Source organism: Phaethon lepturus, unplaced genomic scaffold, assembly GCF_000687285.1.
Source record: "Phaethon lepturus isolate BGI_N335 unplaced genomic scaffold, ASM68728v1 scaffold31483, whole genome shotgun sequence".
In the NCBI taxonomy this organism is placed as follows: domain Eukaryota; kingdom Metazoa; phylum Chordata; class Aves; order Phaethontiformes; family Phaethontidae; genus Phaethon; species Phaethon lepturus.
The window spans coordinates 17,535-29,492 of record NW_010531708.1 but is presented as its reverse complement, the minus strand read 5'-3'; the positions used below and the strand labels follow the sequence as shown (position 1 = coordinate 29,492).

The following is an 11,958-nucleotide window of genomic DNA, read 5'->3' as shown; positions in this document are numbered from 1 at the left end:
CGCCCCAAACTTTTTCGTATTTAAAAAAATAAACCTCGGTGCCCTCTCAAAGGCTCTCCAGCCGGCCTTTAGTCCCCAGCTAAAACTTTCCTCCGCTGCCGTTGCGCAGACCGCTCTCTTCGTGCTCTCTTCCGCACGCTGGAAAATGCCCTGGATGGTTTTGTGTGAGCCGCTTGGCGTTTAGTTCTCCGAAACCTGCCATCTTCCTTGCAATAACAGAGAACCGTGCTTCTGGCTGGTTTTCAGACAGCACGGGGCTGCTCAGCACAAAGGGCGTTAATTAAAGATTATTCCAGCTTGACTGTTTTTTCCTTCCCATCACCATTTCTGGGGGTGTTGGGGTTTTTTAGGGGGGAGGTTTGTGACTTGCTGCATAGTTGAGTTTTACAGGTTTTACCACGGAAGGCTGGTTAATTTACGGGGTAATCTAGTTGTGGGTTAGGTGTGTTATTAATTAGAGTCCAAACTGTACTACTGCAAACCAGTTGTTGTCAAACACATACGGTCAGAGTGGGATCGTGGTGTCTTTTACCACCGCTTCCCAAATTATCTTGGTTAAGAATGGTGCGCCACTGTCAACAGGCAAGAGTGATTTCAGACTCTGCAATAGCTGTCATCTTTTAAATTGTAAGACTCTTCTACTGTTGTTACTTCGTTCAGTAATGTAGGTAATTCCATGCAAGGTTGTTGAAATAGCTGTGCTGCCCCAAAAAAACTAAACGTATTTTTGTACTCCAGTGTCATGATAAGCAGGCAACTTGTCCTTCTGGCCCTCCTCTTATCTTGGCCAGATTGCTACTGGAAGGGGTTTCTTCACACTTTGCATTCATGAACCTCTTTTGATTTGCTCGTTGCATAAGCATGTGTGTTTAATATTGATATAGAAACTTTATTTCAAAGAGCTGAAGCCTAGAGAGAAGCAGTAAGTGTCTCAAACTGATTACAATTCCTTTTTTAAGTAGATGGCTCTTCACATAATGCATTCAAGCGCAGCTAACACAATAGGGATGTGAGTTTTGAGAGGTATCCACAAATTTAGTGGAGAACAAAGGTGCTGAGAGCAGATCAGTCGATCCTGGTAAGAAGCAGCGTTTGCTGTGCTGTTGTTAAGGTCCTGCTGGAATTTTAGGACTCTGTTTTCCTATGTTGTTAACCTTGTGAAAAACTCCACTTTTGGTTGGGGCTGGAATTTTCCATGCTTGCTTTGCCCAGAGGTGATTTTTTTTTTTTTTTTAAGCTTGAACAAATGCAGAGAACATTAGCCCTGTGCAGATTACAATAAAGAACAGATGTTATCTAATACACCTATTGCTACGATATCGAAACATTATGTACAAGTGAAAAATCACACCACTTCTACTTGAGCAAGGTTTGACTCTTCCTTTTATTGCTTGGCATAGCCATAATTGTTTCCTCTGTTTGTGAGGTTTTGACAAATTGCAGTGTGTCCATGTTGAAGGAAGCTTTCTGCAAGAAGGTGGGTCTTGCAGGACAGTCTGAGGAAGAGTTCAGTTCAGGTTCGCTCTGTCATTCTATGGCAAGGACTTCCACCACCTTCTGCTCTCTGAATGTGGTCTCTCCTGCCGTTCCCAGGTTTTCATCCCCTTCCTTGCCCATGGATGCTAGGATGAGGGAGGAGGGGATGACCTCTTGCTTGGTGGGAGATGAAGGGTGTCCTCTCAGAGGTGAGGTAGTGTGAGTATTGCTGCCTAGATCTGTGTTGTAGAAATAGATCCAGTTGTAGAGGAGTTTACTGCCCTTCTCACTCTCGTGGTGTAATGTGCAGTGGTCTTCCTTCTCTGACCTTACAGAAGCCTGTATTGAAAAGAGATTTTTTTTTCAGCTGTGTGCTGTCTCAAAAATAAAAAGTAACGGGAAGGGGAACCAAAATGACAAATGCAACTTTCTGGGATTTAAAATCTGTGCGTACATAGTCACGTCAGCATAGTAGTGCTACCTTTTTCATTATGTCCTGACGCCCCCCCCCCTTCAAAGACAAGATAGGATTTGGATGTGTTTTTTACTGTTGTATTAGGTTCTTGCACAAGAATAAAAGGCTGGAACTGTGTGCAGCAGAAATGTTTGCTCTGTTTACGGGATCAGTCTGTTGCATTTGTAAAGCGGTTTTGGAAAGCAGTTGAAGTGCACAGGTGGAAGCTGAGAGGAATAAAGATGCTGAGAGCTGCATTTGGGCAACTACATCAGATCAGTTTCTTCCACAAAGAAGTGCCTGCTTCTACTACTTATCTGTGGATTTATGTTAAGATGAAAGAGTTGCCACTCAGAGTTGTCTTAAAACTTTTCTCCAGTCCTTTTATGCTGTCATATGTCTTAAATTTTTGTAGCTACTGACAGTGAGATGAGGAGAATTGATACTGATGATTCAGATACATGCACAAAAATAGTATTCTGGGGAACGTTAGCTCTTACTGTACAGAACAGTGTGAGTGCAGTACCTTCTTAGTACTCTTTCTCTTGTTCTTTAATGTTAATTGTTCTTATGTCTACAAACATTTTGTTCCTGTTCACCCTTTGGGCAAGTAGATAATAGTCTAATGTGCTGGAAAGTATCTGCAGTTTAATCACTTATTCATGTCTTCATCAAATCACGAGCTGGCTTTTGTTTCATTGGTTTATGGATTTTTCTTTATCATGTTTATCATAAAACTTCTACCACTGCATTATTAAACAGCAAAACTCTGTAGTAATGTTTTGGTGGTTAAAAGCTATCAAATGTCGATGCTGCTTTTCTGACATCTTTGTGTTTGTCTAATTTTGGAGGCAACAGCTTATGCAAGAGCTTTTCTTGTCCTTTATTCATGTGAAATGTTCTAGCAAGATATCAATTTGAATGCTATTGTAATGAGCCAGTTCGTTAGCATTGCATTACTGCCTGGTATCAAAATGCTGGAAATCTGTGACTGGGGTGGCTGTTATTGGTAAATCATGCTCCCAGAGCATCAGTGGCAGCTTCAAGCAAACAATTCTTATATTTTCTTAGATTTTTTTTTTTTTCCAAAAAATTACCTTCATATTTGCAACTTGGAAATAACGTTTTTGGTCATTAAGATATTTTTTGCATTAACTCATTTCTCACGTCCCCCTGGTATATGACTCCCCAGAATTGCAGGTTGTGCATCTTTCCGTTTATCTGTTTGTGGTCTGTCTTTGTTACTGCAATATGTAAGTTTTTATTTTCTTTTTTACTTGGAAGCTCAGACATTGTGAGTGTTTTTTTTTTCTTTGAAGACCATAGTGGTAGTATTCACTTAAGTCATGGCTCATCACAAAGGATATTCTGCCTGCAAATTTGCTGACTTGCTTAGCCCCTTCTACAGTATGTTACAATGGATAACGGCCAAGTTATCTTAAGATTCATAGTGTAGATGGAAATGCTGTATTGTACCTGGTGAACGCTGTTAGACACGCTTACTTGCCTTACGTTATTGTCTTTAGCATCCCTGTACGTGTTTGTAACACCAGCACTTACACGGATATACTGAAAATTCCCAGGCTTATATATTTATGTGCATCAGAGAGCATTTTTGCATAACTGCTGCTAAAAGTCTTGTGTTCATATTATTTAGAATAAATTGTTCAGTTGGAAGGGACCTACAAGGATCAAGTATTGATGATCATTTGAAGTGTTCTAAGGTGACACAGGACTGTTACCCGATCAGTTTGTACTAAAAGATGGGGAATCTCTCACTGCCTTGCTCTTTTAAAGGCTTCCTGAGTCCCGAATGTGTCATCTGATCCTTAGCACCTGTAAAATCTTTTTTTTTTTGCTTTGATTTTAACTTTGCAGACTGGTTGCATTTCCATCACAACTGTTCATTTCAGGCTTCTTGTGCATGTCGTTGCAAATCCATCTTGCATTCTTCATTTGCTTCTGATGTGTCAGTCTATGCTGCGCCTTCAGCACCGTTTCTGTATCTGGAACCTCTTCTGAACTGATCTGCAAGACTGCTTTCCTTTCTCCATCAAAAGCTTTTCAAAGGGCCATTGACACTGACAATGTGTCAGTGACACCTGCAGGAACTATTTTTCCAGTTGTGCCAAGGCTGTACTATATTTTTTACCTTTTTTTCTTTAAACACAGCACTTCACACTTATTAGCATGTTAGTTTTTAAAACAAAATGTTACTTGATAGCTCCTAATCACACTACTTCTTGTGTAGTTTGTCCTGCGAACAACGAAGTCCCCATGAGCCTCAAGTTGTCTCTTGTTTGGAAAATACCTAGTTTGCTGTAGAAACTTAAAGAATAAAATATATGCGAAGAAAGTGACATGGGAGGGGCTTTGGCCTTCTGCCCATATCTTAAAGTAATTATCCAGTGGCATTTGGACTGTCACATTTTTAGACTGAGTTTCTTGGTGAATTTGATCCCGCCACAGCTGCGATTGGCTTAAACCCTACTGTAAATGAGTAGGGTAGTGTATCATATCAGCATCGGGCCTGGATTAACCGTCTTGCCCAAGCTGTTGGATTGCTGATTGCCTGGATCATATTCCTTTGGGTTACGTCCCTGACTTCCAGCTCCATCCATAACCGCCTGGTTTGTCTGCGTAAGTGTATTATTTCCTTTTCTTGTTTGGGGTTGATCGTTTCTCCCCAAATTGCAAAGTGTGGCTTTTGTGGGAAGAGAGGGGGAAGATAAGTGACTTGTGAGTATAAAAAGTATTCATTTAAGATTGTTCTTAATACATAGGAAAGAATGTGAGTTCTTTTTAAGAAATCTGGATTCGTAGCTTCTCAGCAAATTTCAACCGCATTAGAGAATTGGAAATGGGAATTGTTGGAGGAAGGGATTTTTCGGAGACGTTTCAAAACTTGCTTGGCTGAACGGCTTATTGACAAGGGTTTAGGTGAAGTCTTTGCAATTTTTTACCAGCCTCTACCCTTATGTCTCAGTTGGGCTTCTGTACGACTGTAGTAATACCTCTGTAAAAGCAAGGAAATAAAGTCCATGTGTTTTTTCTAGCCATGAAAAGCAGAAATATTTTTTCCTGAAACCCTTGTACCTTCTTCGGACCGTGCGTGTGTGTCTGCCTACATCTGTATGTGTCTGCATGCTTTTTTGATGAAGAATTTCAAACTGAAATACACCTCAGCAACTCTTGGGCCTCATGTGAGGCCTTCCAAATGATCATATCTCTTAAATACCTACTCTGCTGCCTGAAGAGTTGCTGCAAATATCTGGAAGTCATGGCTCACGCTGTTTTTGTTACCCTTGTTTTTTGGCATGTAAAAGCACTTGTTCTTAAGCAGTCTTAGCTTATAATATTATCTTGCTGGTGCAGCTGAAAAGATACTGGCAAACAAGGTGGGGTATTAATTTTCTGTTCCATAAGTGCATTGATTTGGGTGACATCTCTGCTTTTTGTACTTCGCTCAGTTTTGTCAGGAGCACCTTGCTTCCACAAGTGGGAATGCTGTCATGGAGCTCTGAGCTAGCACTGAGTTTTCATAGCTTTTACAGAAGATGCTGAACATTAAACCTGGTCTCCGCTTGCTAGTCACGCTAGTAAAGTTACCACTGTTTTGAGAGAGAGAATGTAGCACTTGATCTGAGAACAGTGGAATAGATTGAGTCAGTACGGTGCTTATTTTGCTTTCCTGCCCATAAGATAAACGTAAGTGCAATGAGGGCACTACTGTGAGAGCTCCATAATGTTACTTCCACATAGATAAGTCAATAATGTATTTGATTTTAGTTACATGAGGTAGCATACTGTTATGGATGCCTATGTTTTCAGGATCTATATTGTTCAGGTAACCATTTCTGGCAGAATTACCCACAGACATGAAAATGAGGCATGTGGCACCAGTGTTGCATTTTTAATTTTAGACAGCTGCTTCATGTTTTGAATTTCATTGCACAGGCTAAAAAGATACATCAGCCTTCAGCGAGGCAGCCATGGGGAAGTAGGATGTACAGAAGAATTATGGTATTTGTTCAAGTCTGCATCAGTCTTGAAGGAAGGGTTTCAGTTAATGGCTACTTATCAGTTCTCTGAGGTAGTAGTGTGTTTGCTGCAGATCATCAAAGGTGTTTTTAATTACCAGGCAATCTTAACCTCTTTTGTCTTTCAGATTTATGTCCTCTTCAGAGGACCTTATTCTTGTTCCAATACTTAGACTATAGCAGAACACTAGTTGTTTAGTAAAATACCTGTTAATACTAAGTTATTGAAATAAATTGCTTTCCGTAACATAATGAGGTACTTCTCTATAACTTTGTAACTTCTTGGCATTTTACGTTAACTTGTCCCATTTTTTTTCTTCTGTGTTCTGCTCACACCACACTATAGCAAAAGGGAGGGAAATACCTTTTTGCTCCTTAGTAGGTGAAGCTGAGAGCTTTGCTACAAGCACTGTCTCCTGCTGCTGCTTTTCTCATGTTCCCTGTCTTTCCTCTCTGCCCCTTTCCCCCAAAGCACTCTCTTGCCCATTGCTGTGTCCATGAAATTCCTGGGTAGAGGGAAGTACGAAGATTTTCGCTCAATATATTTGACGCTGCCTATTCCACTGTAAATCTAAGCTTGCGCTGTGGTGTGGGATCACCTGCTTGGGCAGGGGCACGCTAAGGAACGATTTTGAAGTTTCACGCTCGCATCGAATAAATGTTAAATCACACAAGCATACTGTTGTTTTGCAGAACATCTAGCACTCATGTCTGAGGGCACGCTGGAACCTTATCTTCAAAGGCTATCTTCTAAAAATACAATGCGTTAAGATTGCATTTTGCTTTTATTTGCACACATGAAAGTAATGTAGTAAGAAGGTGTTAAGGCACCTCTTGAATGTGTGACTCAGTCAAAGATAGGCTCGTAGAGCTATTTCATGAAAAACTAAACTTGTGGAATGTAAAAACTTGGCTCGTCTGCAAAATACACTAATGCTTCTGGTGCTTCAGAAGAAATATGTCCCAGCATTTATCAATATGTGCCAGGTTGGTAGCCACTGACCTCACTCCCTTTTTCTGGGGGTTGAAATTGCGAGATTAAATACAGGGGTTCTGTAGAGGGGGCTTCTAAAGGAAGGCTCCCGAATTACCATGCGATTACGCACCATCAGTGTGTAACATTTATTCAAAATCCTAAACAAGTGGCCCAGCTTTCAAAAGTGCTGAACAGTCAGAAGCGCCTATTGAGCACAGTGGCAGCTGAGGGGTGACTCAGCATTTCTGAAGATCATTCCACTGAAATAAGGATTTATCTGCTTGATCTTAGTCTTCTGAAAGTCAGCAAGCAAAATTCTCATTCATGGTTTTAGGGGCGTAGAAGATAGAACTGCATGTCTAATTTTAAGCATCTCTTTATTTAAAGCTCTTTTGGCTAATAGCTTTAGCTAGTCACTTATTTGTGATTATTTATGCATATCTATCTGGGATGCTGCTTTATATTTAAGGAAAATGATGTTCTCTTCTGTTTTAGCTGGCAGGCTTTTACAGATTTATGCGAGTGCGGGTTGCCATGGAGAATGACTGGCAGGTTAAGCTTGACTTTTAAAAGAGGCTTATTGAGTTGAAGTGCAAAAAAACCCTAGCATTGAGGGAGAAACTTTAATAGCTAGGTAAAACGATCTTACTCAAACCTTTAGGTAGTTATTTTCCTTTGGGAGAAATTAGATCCAGAAGCATCCTTACAAAAGAAGAAAACTATTGAAAATTGAGTGGGGGGAGAAGGATTTGTGATGCATTTTTTTTCCAAGTATACTAAAGCATGCTGTATTCAAGATGAAATTGGAGAAAATATTAAATAGGGAAGAGTTTGTTTCCTTTTCTAGTTGTGCTGGATTTGTGTTACAAGAAGGGAAACAGTGCATTCACACTGTAATTTGTGTGATGCGTTAACTTGCTAAATTAACATTCCACTCTTATTTTTGTGCAATGAACGCATTTGTTTCCAATAAATAGCTGCGACTACTGTATCTCTAATAACATGGAAAATTCCAGTGCAGTAACAGGTCTTTGACTAGTTGTGTTCCTCAGATAATGTGAACAAACCTTTTTCCTTAACTATTGAAATAAAATAGACTATTTACATTGCTGAGAACAACATGTTCGTTTCAGAAAGGCTTATATTTTAATCTTACTCAGAAAATGTAAATGTAGTAAAATCACTTACATGTATTTTCTGCCAGTGTCTTAGTCAGACCACGTAGTTGGTGGAATGGTGTTAGTGGGATGACTACCCACAACCAGATGAAGAACCAAAGCAGCTTTTTGACAATGTTAGACTCCTTTTCTGTGAGTGTGTAAAACCTGCTGTCCTATGTTTCTGGATAAAGCAAGATAAAGTGTAGTAATTAGCTCATTCAGAATTGAGAAAATGAGGCCAGCTCTTCTAATTTGTGAATTAAAGGCAACTTCAAAAGGATGAGGTCTGCTGGCTTTGAGAAGAATGACTTCATGACCAGAAACCACTGCAGGTTCTTAACAAATGGAGTTGAAAAGCCAAATGTGTTAGGACGGACTTATTCCTTATCTTACATTTAGTGTAACTAAGGCAGTTCTGTTTGAGGCAATTTATAAGCACTTTTTTTAGTGACTTCAGTTGACTTGTCTTGATCCAGAAGAAGCTGGATCCAAATGAGTAAAGACAAATGTGCCAGTTGGGATTTTCATATATAGAGATACACACAAAACTAATTTACATAAATATGTATTAAGCTAATGACCAGATAAAATTTTTGCCTTTCTGATGAGCAAAGAGAAATAGAGTTAGTCTGAGGTCAGAACATAGCTGAACTGTTTGAACAGGATTATTAAATAAAGATGACAGATGATTCTGGTGTGCATTCATGCTTCTTCACTATTCAAATTTTGTTTAAATCAATGCCCCTTGATTCCCAGTCAGTATTTTCACTTGGTTTCATCCTATCAGTATAAAACATAGGAAATTATGTCACCGTTCTCTTTTTCCTGATTCAGAGCCTGTTCATCTAATAACCCCTGCCTTTCTATATGTACATACTATGTGTACATGTATATAAACTATAATCTTTATTTAAATACTGTTACTAGGGGAAAAAAATAATCCTATCTCTAAAACTGTGCAAGCAGTGTCTTAAGCATGTTTTAGCTATCATGGGACAAGCAATGCAGTTTTTTCATGTGCTTTTAATATCCTGCACTTAGCTTGAAAATAAAAGAAGCAAAAAGCCACAGACTTCCTTAGAAACATGATCTGCAATTTGTTAAAAACAATTCTAATGTAGATATTTTTTCCTCCTAGGTTTTACCAAGAGACAGTACATCTAACACTTAACTTGGATCATCTCTTGTTCATCAGCTTGAAAATCATAACAGCCCCCAAAACTGACATTTGATCTGAAAGAAAAAGCTGTGACAAATGGACAATATGTCTATTACTAACACGCCAACAAGTAATGATGCTTGTCTGAGCATTGTTCACAGCTTGATGTGCCATCGACAAGGTGGAGAGAGTGAAACTTTTGCAAAACGCGCAATTGAAAGTTTAGTTAAAAAGCTAAAGGAGAAAAAAGATGAATTGGATTCTTTGATTACAGCTATAACCACAAATGGAGCTCATCCTAGCAAGTGTGTTACAATACAGAGAACGCTGGATGGGAGGCTTCAGGTTAGTACAAGTGAAAATCAGATGTTTTCCTCCTAGTGAAGCTGGAGCAAAAGTGAGTGACGCAGGATCCTAGAGTGTTGAGGAAGAGTAGCTCTTCTCTTGGTCCCCCTTTGCCCCCATTTGTAGGCATGTTTTGTGGCTGGAGCTCTGGAGTGCTGCAGTAGTTGATCATTTTTTTTCAAAAGGAGCTGAAGGCGTGGGATCAGCCGTTCTAAACGAGTGTGTGTGTGGCAGTAAAAAGCAGGGTCACGTAACAAATTCGGCTGTTTATCCTGGTATTTTCACTACAAGCTTCTGTTAGCTTTGTGTTGGTCAGCAGTGTGAAGAAAGACCTATGATCCCTTGCTAAGGTACTCCAAGGAGTCTGCACTGAGGATTTATGTTAGCCTTATATCGTCAGTACTCAGTACCTGTATAGCTTGGGTTGCGATTTCCTTGTTCCAGGACAGATGTCATGTTTGCTGGCTAGCTTTCTGTCTACCCTAGAAGCAATTTTTTTTTTTTTTTTTTCAGTATAATGGATTGGCATTCTTCTACTTGTAAATTCCTTATAGTGTAGCTTAGTGCCTCGTTCCTCTTCGTCTGGGGCAAAGCTCCTTCATCATCCATGGTGGGGAAGGTGACCATACATACTACATTAAGCACAAATTCTGCTTCTGCCATTTTGTATCCAGTTTTTTTTCATAAGAATCACAGTGTTGACTTAACTGTAGCAAAACCCTAATAGAAATTTATTTCCGTTGAGTACAGAACCTTGGGTAAACTGTACACCACCCTTTTTTCATATTTTGATGATGGGAGAGAGGTTTGTTGTTTGTCCTCTTCCAGCTTTGCTCCTCACTAAGTGAAGCGAAATGTCTTGCTACTTTCCCAATCAACTTTTGTGTCTAACTTTTTAGGTGGCTGGTCGCAAGGGATTCCCTCATGTGATTTACGCTCGTCTTTGGAGGTGGCCTGATCTTCATAAAAATGAACTCAAGCATGTTAAATATTGTCAGTATGCTTTTGACTTAAAATGTGACAGTGTCTGTGTAAATCCTTACCATTATGAGCGTGTAGTATCGCCTGGCATCGGTAAGTAGACTCTTGATTTAAAATGGAACAGTAGGAATAAAATGTAAATGTTTTCCTTTTGTGTGTAGAAAACACAGGCCTAAATTAGAAACATTAACTTTAAATGATCTAATTATAAATTACTCTTACATGCTCTTGACCATCTTCTTAATGGAATTATTCTTTTACCTTTATTCCAAATGTGAAAGAACAGTTTGTGGCTTTTGTTTAAGTCTTTCTGATGGCTTTGCACACAGTTCTTACAGTTAATGTGTATCCTAGGAATAACTTAGTATTGAGACTTGTGTTGTGGTGGAGGGGGTATAGTATGTAGAGTCTGTAGTATTAATTTGTAAAGGCTTATAAACTTATTGCTCAAACATTGTTGAAGATCTCTCTCTCTATAGTCTTCCACACCCTCTTTTCTTTTTCTTCTTTTTAAAGATCTCTCAGGACTGACACTACAGAGTTCTGGTAAGTAGTTCTGTTTACTATTGCATTTCTACAGGCACAAACTGTGTTAAACTCTTCAGTATGTACAGTTTATTTCTGTACATCTCTTTGGGAGGGAGTATGGAGAGCAGATGGAAACGCATTTGTCTCTGGGTTTGGAACACCCAACTAAGTAGCATATGAGAGGCAAGTATTGATAAATTCTTTAAACTGAGGCTTCAGCTCAGCTTGTAGATATGTTCTGTTTTCATTGCCTGCCACTTATAAATGCAACAAAAACAGAAACAAAAACCTCACTGTTGAATGCTGCTAATTAAAAAAAACCCAGCCAAAGACCCAAAACCATGTGCACCTGTATGATATACTAATTAATTGAATTGGGAATAATAGATGCTTACAATTTAATAAGGAATTTAACAAGAAAATAATAGAAACTCTGTAATTAATACGTAATTGAATGAAGCAGTCTAATAGTCTTGCTCTCCCTGAAACTTGAGAGAAATTGGACATTAAATGTCCAATGAACATTATTCAGAAATCTGAGATTGTGCAGCTGATAATTGCTTTATTTCAAAACTGATTTTTTTTCCTTCCACAAGAAATTCATAGAGGAGGAAATTTAAGGGTAATCTAATGGTTTTAGTACATTATTAGAAGTATTCAAGCAAAAATTACTTAAAATAAACCCGAACAGCCCAACAAATTGTTATCTTCCCAAGCTTTAACTTGTGTGCTCATCTCTGCTAATTTGCGTTGTTACCTGTGTCTTCTGAAAAATGATCCTTTTGTACAGAATCAAAGCTCACTAGCCAGCAGTTAAATAAATAATAGGTGTTTCCTTG

General features: G+C 39.0%; 1 protein-coding gene across 1 annotated transcript in view; it reads left to right on the top strand.

Annotated features, from left to right (window-relative positions):
* The first annotated feature begins 9,361 nt into the window (after positions 1 to 9,361).
* Positions 9,362 to 11,958, top strand: part of SMAD4 (SMAD family member 4) — a 13,556-nt gene continuing 10,959 nt past the window's right edge. The window contains exons 1-3 of the mRNA XM_010284649.1: positions 9,362 to 9,610; positions 10,510 to 10,684; positions 11,108 to 11,137. Of these exons, the coding sequence (XP_010282951.1) occupies positions 9,362 to 9,610; positions 10,510 to 10,684; positions 11,108 to 11,137 (454 nt within the window). The remainder of the gene's footprint in view (positions 9,611 to 10,509; positions 10,685 to 11,107; positions 11,138 to 11,958) is intronic.